General features: G+C 43.6%; 1 protein-coding gene across 6 annotated transcripts in view; it reads left to right on the top strand.

The window, feature by feature from the left end:
- The window catches only part of LOC119724866 (neurogenic protein mastermind-like), a 68,106-nt gene that overhangs the window by 39,986 nt on the left and 8,006 nt on the right, over nucleotides 1-20,114 (top strand). For 5 of the 6 annotated variants that reach the window (XM_038196150.1, XM_038196153.1, XM_038196147.1 and 2 more), the window contains 10 exons: nucleotides 4,564-4,710; nucleotides 8,699-8,880; nucleotides 9,487-9,581; nucleotides 11,479-11,568; nucleotides 12,259-12,346; nucleotides 14,188-14,382; nucleotides 16,145-16,420; nucleotides 16,572-16,719; nucleotides 17,023-17,834; nucleotides 18,617-19,935. In XM_038196150.1, the coding sequence (XP_038052078.1) occupies nucleotides 4,643-4,710; nucleotides 8,699-8,880; nucleotides 9,487-9,581; nucleotides 11,479-11,568; nucleotides 12,259-12,346; nucleotides 14,188-14,382; nucleotides 16,145-16,420; nucleotides 16,572-16,719; nucleotides 17,023-17,834; nucleotides 18,617-19,935 (3,273 nt within the window). In that variant the 5' untranslated portion in view covers nucleotides 4,564-4,642. The remainder of the gene's footprint in view (nucleotides 1-4,563; nucleotides 4,711-8,698; nucleotides 8,881-9,486; nucleotides 9,582-11,478; nucleotides 11,569-12,258; nucleotides 12,347-14,187; nucleotides 14,383-16,144; nucleotides 16,421-16,571; nucleotides 16,720-17,022; nucleotides 17,835-18,616; nucleotides 19,936-20,114) is intronic. The other variant, XM_038196152.1, reaches the window with a different exon arrangement.

Raw genomic sequence — 20,114 nt, 5'->3', positions numbered from 1 at the left:
CCTTGAAAAGGAGAGTTAAAAAAGTTTACCCCCAAAAGGTCATTTTGAGGTGAGCTTTGTTTGATGTAAGCAGAACATGTGTATGGTCTGCTGGTATGTGCATGTGTATGTATGCAGCCTTGCCCTTGGAACACAGTGTTTGCCTACATATTTTGTATGTAGGGGAAAAAAAAGGCGTGGAAATGATTTATTTGCTTGATCCCAATGCTTCTAGATACATGAAGAACAACTGTTTGTGAATTGCGCTGGGATGTGTCACTTTGTCTGGTGTTCCAGTCTATCGGTGGGTGAACTCCCTAACCCCCTAGCTTTCAGGAGAATTCAATTTCATATCAGATTACCTAAAGCCGACAGAAAAGAGTACATTGCGCACAGGAAATGTTGTAAGTAATTGTGTTTACTAAGTATCACATCTTTTAGCTGCATTCTGTTAAGCACAAAACATGCTACATTGTAAGCGTGGAAAATATTTGCTCAGCAAACACCGGTTACCAACCAAAATGTCATGTCATGTATACCGGTGTTGACTGGTACTCTGCAATTTTTGGCTGAGCGTGAGCAATATTTTATGGTTTAAAAGGAACAAGTTGCTTTTGCTGTAATTTTCAGAAATGGATGGATTGGGGGGGGGGGGGGTTAGTTTTTTATAGCAAATATTGTTTCACTGACCTGTTTAAAGTTTTTGTGTTTGTAGATGCTGGAAAAACCAATGATGTTGGGTAATTATAAGGTCAGGGAACCAGTCTAGCTGGCTTGTACTTGTTCGCTGATGTGTAACCATTTTTAAAAAAAAAGGTGGACTAACTAAATTTGGTAATTTTTTTTTTTGGGGGGGGGTGCAGTATTTGAAAAAAGCCAGTTTTGCCATCGTTGGAAATTGATATAAAACTTCCACCTTTTTTGAAAATGACAGCACACCAGATTTCATGATTTTACAGGATGCTTTAGACTGCCAAACAGTCCAGTAAGGTATTTCATAATAATTTAGTAGTTTTTTTTTTTTTGATGTTTGCGAATGTTGGATATTGTCTTTAACCATGAAGCATTAATAATTTTACTCCCATAAAATTGCCATGTTCGCATGAAACATAGAGTATAATGTATATGTACATGACTGTACATGTACATGTGCATTTGTGCATTGAGCAGTAAGATTTTAGTCATTTTTATCAATTTTTTTTTCTTTTCTTTTTTCTGCCTGTAGCCTTTGGACCGCAGGCTACAATGTATAGTGACGTCAGCAAGTTCAACAAATTTATAGAGGGTCAGCAACTGTGTGATAGTGCATCAGTGGTGCATTGGTTGTTTTGTATGATTCATATTGGCCTTGTGTATAGGAATAGGCCTACAGGGAAAACATGTGACATGTACGGAGGTACATGTACGTACATGTATGAAGACAGTCCATGTACATACATGTAACTGTTTCCAGTGTTTCTGCATGTAATGTACATGTACATGTACATGTACTGGTACATGTACTGGTACTGTATAATGTACTAATACTACATTGTAGCTAGGCCTACTGTATCTGTTCATGTGTTGCACAATAGCTGCTAGTTTGGACATTTCTTTGTACACAGTACAGTAAGTACATTTGTACATGTGCATTTGCTGTAAACATGTATCGCTAGTTGTAATATCAGTATTTGGGTCGGAATTTACATTGTATTTTCACTACTCAGGTTGCCCAATAACTGACAAAATTCCACAAACCCACATTGTATCTGTATCATTTTTTTCCCTCAAACAGTCTTCCGTAACCCTATACAAACTCCATCAAAATCCATCCCCCATTTTTGAGGATTTTGGCAGATAAGCCATGTGTACCTAGTCTATCAAAATCCACCAGCACCAGTGGTTAATTTGAACGGATTTGGTCCTGAAGCATTATGTGAAGCAGAGTCAGTGATGGATTTTGACGGACATGGTCTTTTGCTTAGTAAAACTACATTAGTAAGTCAGAAGTTTGGGTGAAAGATGAGAGCGATGTTTTTACACGAGAATTATTATTAAGTTGAAAAGTGTTTTTTAAAGGTTAAATGCTATACTATCGAAATGAAAAACTGTCAGTACTTTTGTTGGAAGGGCCCTATAGCCAAAATATCCCACAGGAGATGGGTTAACAGTTTACTGTACCCCCATTATCTATCAGTACTTTTGTTGGAAGGGCCCTATAGCCAAAATATCCCACAGGAGATGGGTTAATAGTTTACTGTACCCCCATTATCTATCAGTACTTTTGTTGGAAGGGCCCTATAGCCAAAATATCCCACAGGAGATGGGTTAATAGTTTACTATACCCCCATTATCACACTGTAACAATGTTTGCATTCTTCATCAGTGTGTTGTTTGCCTGGAGTAACACGCACACACAATCCCGGCAGAAATATCGAATGTGTTCATGACATGCCGTGGCACACGCCCGTGGTGTGTGTGTGCGTAAGCGTGCATCCATGTACGCTCTACGCCTCACTGGGGTGCACCTATCGAGTGGGCTATCCGTTCCTGTTCCAATTACCGCGTATCCGCCCGACCAATTTGTCACCGCAATTCTAAACCCTTAACTCACTCTTTGCCCCCCGTGCACGCAGTGTATACATTGGCCCACAGAGAAAGAACAGCTAACGGGTTTAGTTTTGCTTGTAATGGGGCTATTAAAATGAGCGAGGTCTAAAGTACACATGTGTGTGTTAGCTTGTGGGGGTGGAAGTTGCCTACAAAACAGCCTAAATGAAATTGCTTTGGTGCTGATGAATTGCTTTGAAGATGGCCTATGAAGGCCTTTTCACACTAGGGCCTCTCAACCTGGGTTCAAATCAACCCGGGTTCAAATTAACCCGGGTTGAACCCAACCCTGGGCGAACCCAGTGCCGCTTTGGGTTGAGTTTTTGATTTTTCGACCCCGCGTTAAACCCCGCATCGTTTAACGCTTGTATTCGTGGAAAGCGGGCCCATTTGGCTCGGTTTCTACTGTTTTGAACCCTGGCAAGATTTCAACCCGGCTTGAAAATCTCAACCCTGGTCTGGAGCAGGGTTGAGTTCAACCCGGGGTGAAATTAATCTCAGGGTTGACGCAGGGTTGGCTCAGGATTGGAAAATATGTCAAGTGTGAAACGCTGCATGTTTTCAACCCTGCTTTTACCCCGCGTCAATCCCGAGATTTGTCTAATGTGTTCAAAAAGGCTTAGTGTTACGCTAAGGCCAAAAAAAAAAAAAGTCTCCGGTTTCTGGTATGCGCGCGCGTCGCCGCAGCCATGCGCGTCGGCAAAATGAAAAAGTTTTTTTTTTCAATACAAGATGATGTCTGAAAACCGCCAAACTCACTGGTTTGACTGGAATACTGCTACTGCACAATTTTAACGTGTTTTTAGATGGGGTTATGATCGAGAATAAGCTTTATGTGGCCTCTCTGGACTCCCATATATTTGCACTAAGTTTAGTCGGGCACCATTTGCAGTCATCAGCCGATCGGCATTTGTAGCAAAAAAGTCAGGTAAAAAAAAAAAAAAAAACACTTTTTGGACAAGCTCCATACCAGAAACCGGAGACTTATTTTTGTTTGGCCTTATGCTTAGTGTAGAGAAGGGAATCTATTGGATGTTTGCTTGATTGCTTGAGGGCGCTATTTAACTGTCCTGCCTTGCAACAGAAGCTGCCTACAAAACAATGAACGAAATTGCTTTGGGGATGAAGAATTGCGTTGAGGTGGTCGACGGTGAACTATTGTAGAGAAAGGGAGTCTATTGGATGTGTGCCTGATTGCTTGAGGGCGCTATATATCTGCCCTGCCTTGCTGTGGAAGCTTCCTACAAAACAATGAATGAAATTGTTTTAGTGCCGAAGAACTGCTTTAATTAAAGTAGCTCAGACATCCGCGAACAGATTATTGAGAAGGGAGTCTATTGGATGTGTTCCTGATCACTTGAGGGCGCTATAACTGTCACTTCTCTCTAGTGACGTTAATGTACTTTTGTCATGTTTCAGATAAAGTGATGTAGTTCAGTTGAAACAAATTATTTGCAACGAGCAGCCTATTTTTTTTTCCAAGCAATTTTGCTATAATAATTGTGCCAGTATACATGTACTACATCCGCATACATACGTGTACGTGTGACCCCATAACACAATAAAGAAATTGAAAGTTTCTGTAGCTGTGCAAAGAAAACAACAGAACATGCACATGAAGAACGATATTTCCTCATGTCTCTGTTTCCTGTTTCCGAAACAGTAATCCTTCCTTTCTGTTACGTCAGCACCGATGACAATGTTGAATAATTTCCTCCACATCTGTGCGGACATTTTACTGATCCCAGCGGGCCGGTCTGGTGTCCTGTTCGTACATAGAACTGACTGGCTGACTGTCATTTGTGACTTGCACTAGTTGTAGACTGGTGAAGAGAGCCGGGCAGTGCTATTGTATAGGATTACCCTAAATGGGCTAAATCCAGCCCATTGGGTAGACCAGATGACGAGAATTGTGTGCTCTCTCGGACCAGCGTTACTCAGCTTGTCTTGTCTTGTTCTCAATTTTGTTTTGTTTTCTGTCCTCCCCTTTTCCAGGTTTCTTCTAGTCCCCGCCCCCTCCCCCTATCCATGTTGATGTAGGCGCTACGCTTTCTTTCTTTCGTCACTGTCAAGCATGAGTGCAGGGGGCGCTATGAACAACCAGAACCCGCGACGACGGAAGAGGCCGGAGAAGGGACCAGGGTAAGTCTAATCCGAAGATTAAGTATTAATCGCAAATTTTTAAATTATTTATCAGAGCAGAGTGGTATTAATTTGTAACTAACTTAGTTCATTACGTTCATTTCTATTTGCAAGCTCCAAAAATGAAGACTTTACCTCGCCTTCAATTCGGGCGATTCACAATGCAGTGAGCCACCAAGAGTTTGCCACGGAGAGTTCATTTTTCCCATTGCATTGTGGGAGATGGTCGACAAATTCGCAGCGCGTGACATTTGAAATTGTTAGGTTTTCCGGTCAGTGGTTTCGTAATCGTATGATTCGAGGCTCTGTTTGCCCATTTCTTTTCTTGTTATCAATATGGTGTTTTTTGTAAGGCGGCAGAACGCTATGCCCCAATCTATGACATATTAGCTCAAGTTGTCTACCGACACTCATTCAAATGGGCCATGTTTTGTGGACCGTAAACTTGAAAAATGGACTCTCCGTTGCAAACTCTTGGTGGCGCACTGCATTGTGAATCGCTCGAATTTAATATGGCCGACTCGTGAATGAAGCCTTTTGTCCCAAGTTCAGTCGGAGGTCTAGTATCCTGACTGCCTAACTGGGAGCTGACAGTTTTAGAGCTACATGGTGCAATTCCGATTCAAGCCTAAAACTGTGTATACATGCATATTCGCACGGCCTAGCGTACACAAAAACTTGGCGGACGTTATCCTATCCCAGACTATAATGCGTTCATCCATTTCCTCCGCTAATCCTATTGGCCGGTGAGTAACGGAGCAATGGGTCTCGCCTTAATAACAAATCCATCCCGATTAGCAAGAAAGAAGTCGTAAAAAGAAAATAGAGAGGGGGGGTGGGGGAAAAGGGAAATATAAAATGGAGTCATGGTATGGCAAAGGGTTGCGATTTAATTGCAAGCACATGCCCGCCACTTACCCGTAAGCCCTCCGTTTCCGTTGATTCACAGGGAAAAACTGAAAAAGCTGACACCCTGCATGTTGCGACACAACAAAAAGTGGCGAGTGTCCGTTGCGTAGAAACACAGAGGGAAATTCCCGTTTATCAATTTAAACTCAGAAGTTCCGGGGATTAGACAAAATCCGACAAAGAGATTGTTCCGGATTTGGTCATAAACCCCGCCCACCTTTGGTTATTGAGTGCATCTCTCGAAGTGCTTTTCGTCAGGTTTGACCGAGCGACTGTGGTCACCTGACCAAATGCTGTCATCTATATCAGGGTTTGACTTTAGCGGTAGCCCGCTAGCCAAATGCTAGTCAAAACAGCGGCGGGCTAGTCAAACTATGCCTTAAGTAGCCCGGCTGGCGAGTCAAAAATTATTGGGCTACAACAAAGATGAAAGGACAGGAAGAAAGTAACCTGTATCACTTTGTGTCTCATTTTAACCATTTGAGCTAAATTGTGAGATCTGTTTATTAAAACGCTGACAAGACAAACTCTATAAGAAAAACAGGCTAGTGAAAATGCCTGCGGGCTAGTTAAGAGTCTGTTTCAGCAGCCCGGCTGAATAAAAAAGTGAAAGTCGAACCCTGTATATGCGCCGTTTGAAAGATTGGAAGGGCCAAGGTGATAGGCCCTATACGTTGGAACAATGTTTTTCTAATGTTGTCTATCCGCCTGGGTGAACAGTCGTGTTGAATTGACACGGATTGACCCCAGAGGCAAAATCCTGTTACACCCTCAATCCTACAAAATCTTCCAATGCTTCGATTTTCAAAGGCCCTCAATCCTTTGAAATCCTCCGTTATGCAAAAATAGGATTTTGGAGGAATTTGGAAGGTCAGGGTCAAGCACAATATTTCGGGTCTGAATATTGGGACCTATCTGTATTTTATGTAATATGGTACCGGTATGCAAGTTCTAAAAACATGGGAGTATGTACTTTTTAGCAGTACAGTGTATACACACGCGTGAGTACAGACATGTTTACATTACATACCCCTGTGTGGACATTCCTTTGTTTTCACACAGTTAAGGAAAACCGAAGAAAAAAATGTTTTACTCACACTGTGAAAACTCTCTCAACCCAAATATTTTATCCCGATTTCCTTGATTGTTCCTCTTCATTTTGCGACAGATGACCCTAAACCAAAAATGCCTCTAAACCTGTTTTCCAGAGAGGGCGAAACCTTATGTGGACCTGGCTTAGTCCACATAACGTTCACACAACCTGCGTTATGTGGACCTGTTTTGTTGTCAGGTCCACATATTGATGGTAAGGTTGGCACATAATGATTCATTGTGTACAGTCAATGAACCCACTGAAAAAAAAAGAAAGAAAAAAAAAAAAAAAAAACACGCCAAATTTCCTACGATCACTACTTGCATCTTTATTGTGTAAAGCTGGGCCCGGTCATGGTTTAACCGTTGCATGCCCGTTGTTCCGGCAACCAGCGTTCCATTCATGAATCATCCCTCCCCCCCTAAACCGACAACCGCTAGTTTCCTGCGTTTACCACAACTGTTTGGTCACTATTTTATTTCGTGCTACCATTTAATACAGTAAGGTGCCCTAACTGCTATGAGTCTAAAATACAAAGAATTTATAATTAAAAAATAAACTTAACGAAAAATTCTTGAAGGGAATATTCATCATTTGCTTTTGCCGTAATTTTCAGAAATGGATGGTTTTTGGGGGGTTAGTATTTTATAGCCAATAATATTGAAAGAAAGCCTTTCCAACAGTGCATCTTAAGAAGCACCTATACTATAATTCGTCGGATCAGTGCGCGACATCGCGTAGCTGCAATCGGCTCAGTAAGAACGTGTCTCAGACGCTGAATTGAGGTCAAATTCAAAACATGATTCAGCAACTTTTGATTTGAAATCGAGATCCTAGAATGTTGTTTTTCTCGAAATATACAGCTGAAGCTGAGCTGAAACTTCATCCGGTTAGTTGTTCAGCACCCTTCTTTAGATTTTGAGCACGTTTGTTGTTTCAAACAAACAAAATGCACAAATTACAAATGATGGACTATACCTTTAAATGGTATGGTGGTAATTGGAGAATTTTGCAGGATTGAGGATGGTTCCTAGCCAAAAGGGCCTAGGGGGTTAGGGTTAATTAAGAGCGAGAATTCCTTGCAGAGGTTTGTAACAGCCAGAAAGTGATACGCTTTCCCAAGGGGGAAACGAAAGGCCAAACATTGCTGTAGGGTATTCCTGCCTCATTACATGCAACACAGCTGTACATGGCCACCGAACTTGAACTCGCTTGCATGCAAAAAGGTTATTGTACGTGTTCATTGTACAAATTACTGACAAATAGACGCTAACGTTTGATATCTCTTCCGCAAAGTTAAAGTCACTGATAGATATTACACTGCACTTACAATCGAAAAATCTTCCCCATTATTTCTTTCTCCTGATGGGATGTGACTCGGTGTGTCACATGAAATTTCTCTATTTTCGGTGATTTTGTTTTAACTTAAACTACATTGTAAAGGAGTTAAGGTTCTAGATATCTGGTTACCGGTTCCTTACTACCCTGTCGATGCACATAATATCGGAGTTTTATATAGCGCACGTACATGTATCTACCAACAATTAGGTACTCAAGGCGCTGGAAATTATGTCTGTTGTTAAAGAAAGGTAAATAAAGTTTATCAGAAATATGAGACCCATTATGTAGCACCTTATAAGGGTTTACAAGGTGCTGCGGCGCATATTGCAGCCACTGCCAGAAACACCGGGGCAAACCCCTTCTCTTAGCGATAAGTGTTACTGGGTTCTTTAGCGTGCATTACACAACACACAGGACCTACAGCTTTACGTCCCATCCGAAGGACGAAGCAATAATGGTAAAGTGCCTTGCTCAAGAGCACAAGCACCATGTTCCCATGGTCAAGATTGGAACCCATGTACCACAGCACACGAGTCGAACACCGTAACCATTGGACCACAGCACCTCACATTGCACACCCCTATCCTGTGCTCACGTAGCGAGATGATCTAACAGTTTTTTTTGTTTCACCTTCCCCTTCTCTAGGTCCAAGTTCCTTGGCGAGAAGCGCCGACGGGAGCAAGAGACCTACCTGGAAGAGCTGGCGGAGTTGATCAGCGCCAGCCTGAACAACCCAGAGTCCCTGAACATGATGCCTGACAAACGGGCCTTCCTGCAGGACACCGTCAACAAGATCAAACGCATCCGCTTGCAGCAACAGCAGCAAGGTGAAGAGCCCGTCTCTATTGACCTATCGCCGTTTGCGCGTTAGCCACGCACATTTAACCCTAACCACCCCGAATCCTTCAGAATCCTCTCTGCCAAAGTGGAGGAATTTGGAGGATTGAGGTTACATGGCAAAATTAAAAAATGTCTGTGCTGGATAAGTAGGACATTAACACCACATGTACCGGTAAAGGCTGGTTTATGACATCATTAAACACTTTTTTGCAAAATTTGCAAAAAATTGTCACATATACGCGTCTGCGTTTTGTTTTCGCACCAAGTTTGATTCAGCCTTAAAAGCTCATTGTAAAGATGCCTAGCAACCAATAATATATCGGGATCATAAACAGTCTTTAGTCTAATTGAGTCCTACCCCCCCCCACCCCACCCCCCCCCCAATTCACCCCTCCCAGAGTCAGTCCCCACCCCCCAGAGTCAGCCCCCACCCCCTAAATCATGCCCCCACCCCAACTCAGCCCCCGCCCACAGTCAGGAACCCAAAATCTTCAACAGAAGGCACCGATGGATCCCAGTTTTATCGCCTGTTTTATACTGACCTGTGTGACCTGACCCCAAGTTAATCTCTGACCCTGTGACCTTTTGTACAGATCTGGAGCAAGGTAGCGAGGTTCAGCATAGCCATGTCTCTTCTAGCAAGCCCGGAATGCTGTCCAGCGATTCGCTGGGCAACGTTCTCTTGGAGGTGAGAATGGGGCAAAAACCCCGAAAAGCCGTATTTATTTTCGTTCTTCAAATCTTAGATATGCCTAACTGATTCTCATAAATGCAATTATGCTATTAGAGGCATTCCTGCTGATTAGCATTTTTTTAATTTCAATTAATTTTCATTGAAAAGTGCACTTTAAACATTTACAATTATCCTTGCATTTTCGGACAACTGAGGTTGCTGTTGCTGTGATGTCATTTCAGGAACACACTGTTCAGTATAGGGGTTTTCTGTTAAAATTGCGAACCCAAAAATTGCACAAAAGTCTTTCTGCATCTTTAACCTACTGAAAGAAATTTGAGAGTTTGGTTCGGAACTACTATGAATTTTTTTAAATGCGCGCTACATATATTAGGCCAAACAGATGCACGCGCATTGGCACAACCAATAGCAAGTCATCTAGACGTTGTTCTGACAGGTTTGTGGGTGATACTGGTTGGTCGTGATAGCGCCCTCGCGTGGTGGCCGGTTATCGCGGCGGGTTATCGCATACAAACAATAACAACATCTAGCCTCTAGACTAGCTGATTGCAAGCATTTTGATTTTAAAGTTTTTGCCCCATGACATCCCCATTAGGAATGTTTACAGTTTTTATCTGCAGTTTGATGAACTACAGGCATGCAACTTTTCCTCGGATCAGCTGATTTCCTCTTTTTTTTTACTTCCCATGTGAGCCATTAAAAATAGAAAAACACTGTACAAAGTCTTTGAAAGATTTTAAGTTCCTTCTTTTTTTGTGACTTCCCAGTTGCATGCCTGGAACTAGGTCATGGATTTTTCATAATATGGTCATGGAATTTTATTGTCCTAAAGGTACGGAAACATGTGTTCAGTTTTGGGTGACGGCCTGGCCTGTTGCTATAGAGATCTTCTCATAATGTCCTGCGAAGAATTAGGGGGAGGTCAGGGTCAAAATGGTGGGTGTGGGGTGGGACTTGAGATAGCTGCCAGAGTACATGGAGGAATGGACTTACCATGTATCCCTCCTAGAAAGGCAAAGAACAATCAATGATAGCCCTATTTTTTGGCAGAGTTATCTGGTTGGAGGTGTGATCCACATTTGTTTTTTAGAAAAAATAAGATAGTGGCTAGGAATTTGCACGTCGGGTCTGGTGCTTTCGTGGGAACTTGCCTCAGTTTTTTTCCTGTCGCTGTCGGAAGGGAGGCAACGTTGGGCAGATCCTCACCGATGGCACTGTTTCACGCGCAGGTTGAGAGTCTACGCAGAGGGAGTGGCGAGCAGCGCCCCCTAGCTGCAGGATTATTAAAGTTTAACAGCTGTTTGAGCTGTTTTTTTTTTTAAGACGAATATTGGACAACACGGAGCTTGTTTACCAGTTGTTTTTTTTAAAGGCGAATTAACATGAAATTGCTTTCAACGATTGCCTCATGCACCTTGGCATTTCAGTTTCAGACTCTATCCAACCAATTGACGAAACACATGTTTCTGATTACTTGTCTTCCTTAACCAATGTTAAAATCATAAATCAAGAATGTCGAAATTAGTCTAAATCACTCTCACCCACTCACACTTAGCAGGTCGACCGACTAAATGTAAACACAGATAATGGGCAAGAGCTTTGTGCACGTGGGCGGTTCGTACCCGTGGTTGTTACTGTCAACACACGGGACGGTGACAGACTGTAGCTGTAGCGCCCTCCATTGTTGATCTCGTGAAAGGGCCACCTCGTTTCGCTCTGCTGTGTCAAGTCGGTCGACGTGGCCCCATTCCTGTTTGTGGGCGTTGCTCATTTTAGATATCTTGTAATTGATAATTTCAAAGCGGGATCCTAAATTTCTCAGTTGTGCTAGTGTCATTAGAATAATTTTAACTGGTCTGATTTTTGTTGTCTTCTTTTTTTCCGCCCACAGGCACTTGATGGGTTCTTGTTTGTTGTCAACAGTTCGGGAGAAATTGAATTTGTGACCGAAAACGTGAAGATGTACCTCAACTTTAAGCAGGTCAGTTCAGTTATACTTTTTAAAGTGTTTTTTTTGTGTGGAAATTTTGTTTGAGTCAGGAAAACACAAGTAGTTGATGTAAGAAGAAACTGATTAGGCCAAACAAAAAAAGTCTCCGGTTTCTGGTATACGCGCGCGTCGCTTTAGCCATGTGTGTCGGAAAAATTAAAAAAAAGAATTTCAATGTAAGATGATGTCTCAAAACCGCCAAACTCACTGGTTTGAGTGGAATCCTGCTGCTGCACAATTTTAACATGTTTTTAGATGGGGTTACGATTGAGTATAAGCTTTATGTGGCCTCTCTGGGCTCCCATATATTTTACATTAAACTTAGTCGGGCACCATTTGCAGAAGGTGTTGTAATTTTGTAATTCTGTTCACTTCAGGAAATCGTAGAAAATGCAGAAATATTTTAATAATATTCAATACAAAGTCTGCAAATTTGTATATAAACTTCAAAATTGGTCCACTTTTAATCACTTTTTACATTTTTTTAATCACTCTATATTAGATTTTTGAAGTCACTTGCTTTTTGCCTTTAGTCACTTTTTACATTTTTTTAAACACTCTTTATTAGATTATTAAAGTCACTTGCTTTTTGCCTCTGAAGAAGTCCATGCTAAGGGTGAAATATCAGGCCACTCTAATTTTGTTTTGTTTTTTTGTTTTTTGTTTTGGTTGAATTCTCAGGAGGATCTTATCGGATCGAGCATCAAAAATTTCATCCACGTCGGAGACCACAATCAGTTTATCAACTGCTTGCTGCCAACCTCCACTCGTGAGTCTTACCTCCGTGGACCACCGCCTTTCCCGGCTGCAAGTTTTGCTTTATATCCTCATGAGCAACTAAAGCTCAGTGATGGAAATAAAAGCCACTTACCTGCATTGAAGATGCATTGAGGCGCATCGCGTTTTTGTTTTTTTCCCAACAATTATTGACAAAAATAAATTGACAAAATTGGAGGAAAAAAAAGGAGGTTTTTGTAGATAGGGGTTCGCTGAAAACACGCACAAAAGGAAACAGCCCTTCACATTTTGGCTCTGTTCCACTGCACCCCAACGTGGCAATTTGTCAATTTCGGCTATTTTTAGTGGCGGCAGGTCACAGATCAGACTTGAAGACCTCTGGAAGACCCTAGTTCCATGTCAGGCCTCTTGAATGTCATCAGAGATACTACTCAGCAATTCTGCAAACTGATACTGATATCTTTGCTATTTCTGATTTCTCTTGTTCTCTTTCCCTAACCCTCTTCTGTCCTTAACCCTCTTCTTTCCTCTTTTTTCCCGTACACTTTTCTTTCCACTTCTATTTTTCCTTTTCTTTTCTTATCCCTCTTTCCTCGTTTTTCCCGTACACTTTTCTTTCCACTCCTATTTTTACTTTCTTTTCTTATCCCTCTTTCCTTTTCTTTCCACTCCTATTTTTCATTTCTTTTTTTATTCCTCTTTCCTTTTCTTTCCCATACACTTTGCTTTCCACTCCTATTTTTCCTTTCTTTTCTTATCCCTCTTTCCTTTTCTTTCCCATACACTTTGCTTTCCACTCCTATTTTTCCTTTCTTTTCTTATCCCTCTTTCCTTTTCTTCCCATACACTTTTCTTTCCACTCCTATTTTCCCTTTCTTTCCCTAACTCGCTTCTTTCCTTTCTTTCCCTTACACTTTTCTTTCCACTCTTTTTTCCCCTGTCTTTCCCAATCCTCTTTCCCTTTTTCCAATACACTTTCTTCCCACTCCTATATTTCCTTTCTTTCCCTAACTCTCTTCTTCCCATTTCTTTCCCATACACTTTTCTTTCCACTTCTATTTTTTTTCCTTTCTTTCCCTAACCCTCTTTTTTCCCATACACTTTTTTCCCACTCTTATTTTTCCTTCCTTTCCCCTTACCCTCTTTTTTCCCATACACATTTTTTCCACTCCTATTTTTCCTTTCTGTTCCTCACCCTCTTTTTTTTCCCATACATTTTTTTCCCACTCCTGTTTTTCCTTTCTTTTCCTTACCCTTTTCTCTCCTTTTTTTCCCAATACACTTTTTTTCCCACTCCTCTTTTTCTTTTCCCTAACCATCTTCTGTCCTTTTCTTGCCCTTTCCCTCTTTTATCCACTCCTACCGGTATTTCTTATTTTTCCACCCTATTAACCCGTTTGTTTCCCGTCCACTTTTCTTTCCATTTTTATGTTCCCTTTCTTTTCTCAACCGTCCTTCCCTTTTTCCCCATACACTTTTCTTTCCACTCCTATTTTTCCTTTCTTTCCCCTTTCCCTAACCCTCTTCTTTCCTTTTCTTTCCCATACACTTTTCTTTCCACTTCTATTTTTCCTTTCTTTCCCTAACCTTCTTTTTTTCCGGTACTCCTAATTTCCTTTCTTTTCCTTACCCTCATGTCTCCTTTTTTTCCCAACACACATTTCTTTCCACTCCTATTTTTTTCCTTTCTTTGCCCTTGGCTCTTATCTCTTCTCTCCTTTTCTTTGATTAACCCTCTCTCTTTGCCCTTGGCTCTTATCTCTTCTCTCCTTTTCTACGATTAACCCTCTCCTTTCCTCTTCTTGTGTTTCCCCCGTTTCTCGTTAATCTCTCCCCTTCTCATATCCTCTTCTCCTTTTTGTCTCACCGCAGCCGGAATGTGGTCCCAGGACTCCAACTCCCCGACCAGCCGCAACCGGTCGTTCGCCTGCCGCATGCTGACCAAACCAGTTGACGAAGAAGACCCAGCGACCGCCACCCAAGCAGAGCAGCACTACCAGAACCTCAAGTGTTCGGCCATCCTCAAGCCCAAAGAAGACGGCCAGTCTTCCAACTCTACCGAGAGTGGTGAGCGTCGCCATCCAGTTACTCCATACATCATCATTGGGTCGATCAGTCATTGGTCACCATCCAGAGATGAAACTTTTCAGATTTTAATCTGAAATCAGATTTTTTTTTTTTTACTTTTCCAATGAAATTTCAGATTTTTTAACGATCCCACATAAATCATTATTTAACGATTTTTCCACAAAATGGTTTTTTTTTTTCATTATAATTTCCAAAAAAGTTCCATGAAAATGCGATGAAAACGGCACGTAAAAATTTGCACAAGTGTAAAACGCCTAGACAATCAGATCCTTTTCCGGCTGGAGAAAAGGTTAAATACTGACCTATGACACAGAAAAATTCACTGGGTCCCACGTTGATGCGCTGTGCTGCACTGCACTGCGTGATGCTGTGGCAGCTCGGATCCAAGGTCCAATTTCAGATTTTTTTTGCCAAGGCCAGTTTCATCTCTGACCATCTCCGATTTTGTCAAAAATCGACTAATCACACCTCCAGAAGCAAAAAGACCAATTTTCAAAGGGCAACCGTCAACTCTTTGTTTTTTTGTTTCTGAAAAAGGTCCTCTTGAAGACTGGGCCTGACCCTTGTTTGCTCACGCAAGTGGCGTCAAATTTGTCTGCATTTCCAGAAGCTGATATTTTGGCATGTGCATGCAAGACATGGCTGCAAATTGCCGCTAAGGGTGTCTTTCAGCCAAATATTCAGATTATGGCTTAAAATCAGGTTTCCCGTTGCAGTTTCAATTTTTTTTTTACTCTTCGACTGAAGAATTGATTGCCTTATTTAAATACAACACAGAAACTGACCTGTGGCATCTCTGTTGAATGTGAAATCCAATGATAATTGCAGTTGTTCAAAGAGACACTACGGCCTGGAATTCGCCCAATTAGGCTACAAAACGCATTTTGAATGAAGTGATGTTAAACTGAAAGAACGTTTAAAAGTAGGATATAAACATCCACGTAACTATCCTTTGGAAACTGGACGTTTTTGTGTTATTTTTGTGTTATTTGTGCAAGAACGGATTTCGGGGTCCACTTTTTGCAACCCCCCAAAATTTGGCTGTTCAGTGCTAGTTCTGATTCCAAACGTAAACTGTTCGCGTTCTGCGGACGTGTAAGAAACCACATTTGTGCATTGGTGCTGTGTGTAGCTTATTTGACACACACAACATGTATCGTACATTGAATGAAAACGACAGGAAAAAGGACGCGTACTCCGTCGTGTCCGATGAAACAACCAGGGTTTTTTCCGTCTTGGGAACGGTAAGACATTAGGTTAGGCCCCCCAAAAAAGTCTCCGGTTTCTGGTATGGAGCTTGCCCAAAAAGTGGTGCGGCGACGCGGCTTCTTTTTTTTTTTTTACCTAATTTTTTTGCTTCAAATGTCGGCTGATGACTGCAAATGGTGCCCGACTAAACTTACTGCAAATATATGGGAGTCCAGAGAGGCCACATGAAGCTTATTCTCGACCATAACCCAATCTAAAAACATGTTAAAATTGTACAGCAGCAGGATTCCAATCAAACCAGTGAGTTTGGCGGTTTTGAGACATCATCTTTCATTGAAAAAAAAACGTTTTCATTTTGCCGACGCGCATGGCTACGGCGACACGTGCGCATACCAGAAACCGGAGACTTTTTTTTTTTGCCTTGGTTTCCTTTCAACTAGACCGTTTAAATAGTGTAAGTAAACAATCCAAGACAAGACATTTTACGGGGATTTCAGGTCCTAATGCCCGTTTAATTGTTTCCCCTGCTTAGACCCACCCTCCCACCTCTTCTGCATCGCACGCCGCGCAGCCATGGACGACAACCCGGCCGCCAACGCCGGCGCCGGCAGCAACCCTAATCCCACCATGATGCTCGGCGGCGGGGAGGAGTTCACAACCCGCTTAGACCTGAAGGCTACCATCATATCGGTGGACCTGTCTCGTCTCAAACCACCACACTACTCCAAGGAGGACCTGGTGGGACAGACGATCTACAAGTTCTGCCACGCTAACGACCGGACTGAACTGAGGAAACATTTTGATGAAGGTAAAAAAAAAACTGTAAGACTTAAAGCTTGAATATCATTTCTGCACACCTATACCCCAGTGCAATGGATACACCTCGGGCGACACACTTAATCATTCTAGGCTTTTGATATGACCGGTACCCTGTAACGTTTGACTTTGTTGTGCCACAGCCTTGGAGAAGGGAACCAGCTCCAGCCTGATGTTCCGGTTCCTGATCTACACCGATACGTGGGTTTACGTTCAGACGACCAGCAGAGTCTACCGCAATCATCATAGTGGGAAGCCGGAGTGGCTGGTTGCTGTTCACTCTGTCATGAGGTGAGTCCCTCCTCCCCCCCCTCCAATTACCACCCCATCCTCCATCCACTCTACCTTTCACCCTCCACCCTCCCAACTTGCCACTCGACCTTAATTTGCCATCCATCCATCCCCTCTCCACCCTATTCCCATATTCCACCCAGCAATCCCCACACCCTGCCCACTCAACCTCTATATCTCACCCACTCCACAACCCCACCCCTTACCCTCCCCACTGGCACCATACAATCCAGACAATACATCACGATGATAGAAAGTCAAGTCTTCAAAGTTAGCCTTGCCTCAACATTTTTGAAATTGCAGAGATGATGCATCATCAGGGCAACTGATGAAGCAGGCCAACGTGCCAGGCATGGCATCCACCAGCAGCGGCAGCAACAACACCAACCGCCTCCTGGAGGCCCTGTCCAACAACGGCAGCATCGACCTGAACCGCATCCGTTCCCTCATGCTGAAGCGCCGTCAGCAGAATGAACAGCAACAACAGCAGCAGCATCTCCAACAGCAGCAGCAGCAGCAGCAGCAGCAGCAGCAGGGGATGGGGTTCAGCGGCAATAGCAAAGCCAGCACCAGCGGGATGGGCAACCCCAATAGCTCCCCAAACAGTGCCAATGCGCAGGAGGTCTTGGACTCATTAAAGAGATCCTCTCTGTCCACCATACTTCAGGACACCCCTGTCAGGAGCCGCAACAGCAACATGGAGACCTCCAGCGTCTATCCAGTCTCTTACAGCAGTGGCAGCGGTGGCAGCAACGACCGCCACCCAGTCCCGGAGAAAATCCAGCGCATGGAGCGCAGCCCGTCAGACTCTAACATAGCATCCTCCACGGAGCACACGAGCCGGATGCTTACCGAGCAAAGTGACGACGGGGACGTCTTCCTCCCCGACCACCAGAGCCACAAAAATGGACGATTTCAGGACAAAGGCCGCCCTAAGGGGAGCGGAGCAAGTGGGGGTAGCAGGGAGGGGGTTGGAGGAGGTCCAGTCGGCAGGGACAGCCCCAATCTGAGTCCTGACACCAACGCAGAGGAGAAAGACACAACCACCACTACTAGCAGCACCTTGGCAAAAAACACGCTCCTGCAGAAGCTTCTTCAGGATGACCCTGATGACGGTAGGCAATTTTTATAGGAGTTATGCATCTACTAGGGATAGAGAAGGTGCTGTAAGCCGAGTATTCATTTTTTTTTTACCATTAACCCTTTCCTTACCATGGGCGACTTTTGTCGACAAGAAGAATCCCCCTGCTAGTTCCCATGGGCGACTTTAGTCGACCAGGAAACCACACACAGAACACCCTCAACACAGATATATTCACTACTTTGCAGAAAGGCGGCATTTTGATATGTTTGGCCGTCCATACATCAACCATATACCAGCTGAAAGAGTGTTTTTGGATCGTGTAGTTTATTTAAAGTGTTGCCATTACAAAAAAATGAGAAAAGTGCTTGGAGTGCCATTTGGTCATGTGGTGAAATGGCTTGCAGTTTGAGAAATGGAACCAGATGAACAAACAGGCATAACTTTCTTATATTTACACATATGGACTTCATTTTTACATCACATACAAGAGTAGGGTTCAAGGAACAAACTTCACACACAACACCTATGATTTAAATCACTCCTTGGCAGTGAAAATTTGGGTTGAAAAAAGTGAGTTTTGGACTTGTGGTCATTTTGTTCACGCTCTAGTGATTTCCGCATGACTGAGCAAACAATTTGGTCCTGGAGAGAGCAAAGTCAATAAACAATGTGGTCATGAAAGGGTTAAGAAAAAATTCCATCGACACTGGGCTGAATAATAAGTGGAAAAAAATGATGTTATCAGTCTTGGCAGATGCATCCACTGTGATATCATTTCGTAAATATATATTATCTACATGTTATTTCTTACAGATAAGAGTGACATGAGCAGTCCAAGCCACTCACCGATGTTCACCGGGCACAAAAACACCTCGGACGATGAAAAGCTGGACGAGAAGACCTTTAGCCAACTTCTAAAATCCGATGGCAACACTAGTGGCACCAGTGGTAGTGGCCCAGAGAAGCCATCCAACACTCCAGAGGATGACACCGAGGGGCCGGAGGACGACAACGAACCCTTGCTGGACTCCGAGGGCAAGCCCCGAACCCGGCGGAAATCCATCGAGCGCGAGAATACCATCCTCAGCAAGCTCCTAGACGGCGACACCCAGTCAATGTTTGGCAGCGGCAAGCTCCCCCGGGAGCAGCCAGGCTTTGTTTGCAGCAATGTGGTCTCCACAACCACCGTGCTCCAAAAATGTGACATGGACTCAGACAAGAACACCTGCAGCAAGAGTGAGAAGAACGCTGATGGCGGCAGCTCTAACAACAGCAGCGGCGGCGGTGGTGGCAACAGTAAGAAACGCAAGAACGTTTTGTTACAGCAACTCCTGATGGAGGATGTGCCTGCACTCGACAAGTGCCGCAGTGACAGTGAGAGCACCTGTCAGGAAAGCACCACATCCCCAACAGTCACCACCACCAAACCAGGCATGCCTGGCAACCAACAAATCAACCTTGAGGATAGCAGTGCCGACGGCTTTGGACACGATGATGAAGCCGTAGTGCAGCAGCTCTTGCAGAACACCCCCAACCTTCCCGATGATGGCGACGGCAGCCAACCCAACATGATCATGGACTTCTTGAAGGAGTTCGACAACATCCCTGACACACAAGACCCCTTCTTGCATCATCTCCTTAACGCCCCGGACAGCAGTGTCCAGACCACCTCTCGATACCCACCACAGAGCTCCTCTACCATGGGGGTTCCGACATCCCAGACCAAGGTGCCAATGGGACCTGAGACTATCCCTGGACCAGGACCCCACCAGAGACCTGACAGTAGCGGCGGGCTCACCAACCCTGCCCTGATGGGCCAAGGTACCGGGCATGAGCCCACAAACTCCATGCACTCTAGGAAGTCCCCCGGTATGAACTCACAACACCGCCAGCCTGTCAAACGCACCAACTCCAGGGATTCCTATAATAACGGTGGCAGCGGTGGGATGCACCCTAACGCCGGCAACTTTGGCCGGTTTGCCTCCCCTCAGCCAGACTGTTTCAGCATGGATGGCATTCAGAATGTCATGCCACCGAACCAAACGGCGCCCATGCAGACATCCATGTCACAGATTCCACTACCAGGAGCCGGCCAACACAACATATATGACCAAGATCACATGCAGGTACGGGTAAGTCAGAAGCTTCTTAAGCCCAAAAGCCGTGTCCAACAGTATCAAACAGCTAAAATGAAAGAGTATTTCTGTGTTGACTCCCTGCTCTTTACATCCAGCTCAGATTTAAAATATTGTAACACGAAAATTTCTCACTTTTTGACTCCACAGGTTTAGCTTGATAAAGCTGCCTTTCT

The sequence above is a fragment of the Patiria miniata genome, unplaced genomic scaffold (genome assembly GCF_015706575.1).
Source record: "Patiria miniata isolate m_02_andy unplaced genomic scaffold, ASM1570657v1 HiC_scaffold_18, whole genome shotgun sequence".
NCBI classification, from domain to species: Eukaryota; Metazoa; Echinodermata; class Asteroidea; order Valvatida; family Asterinidae; genus Patiria; species Patiria miniata.
This window is presented reverse-complemented; position numbering and strand designations above follow the sequence as displayed.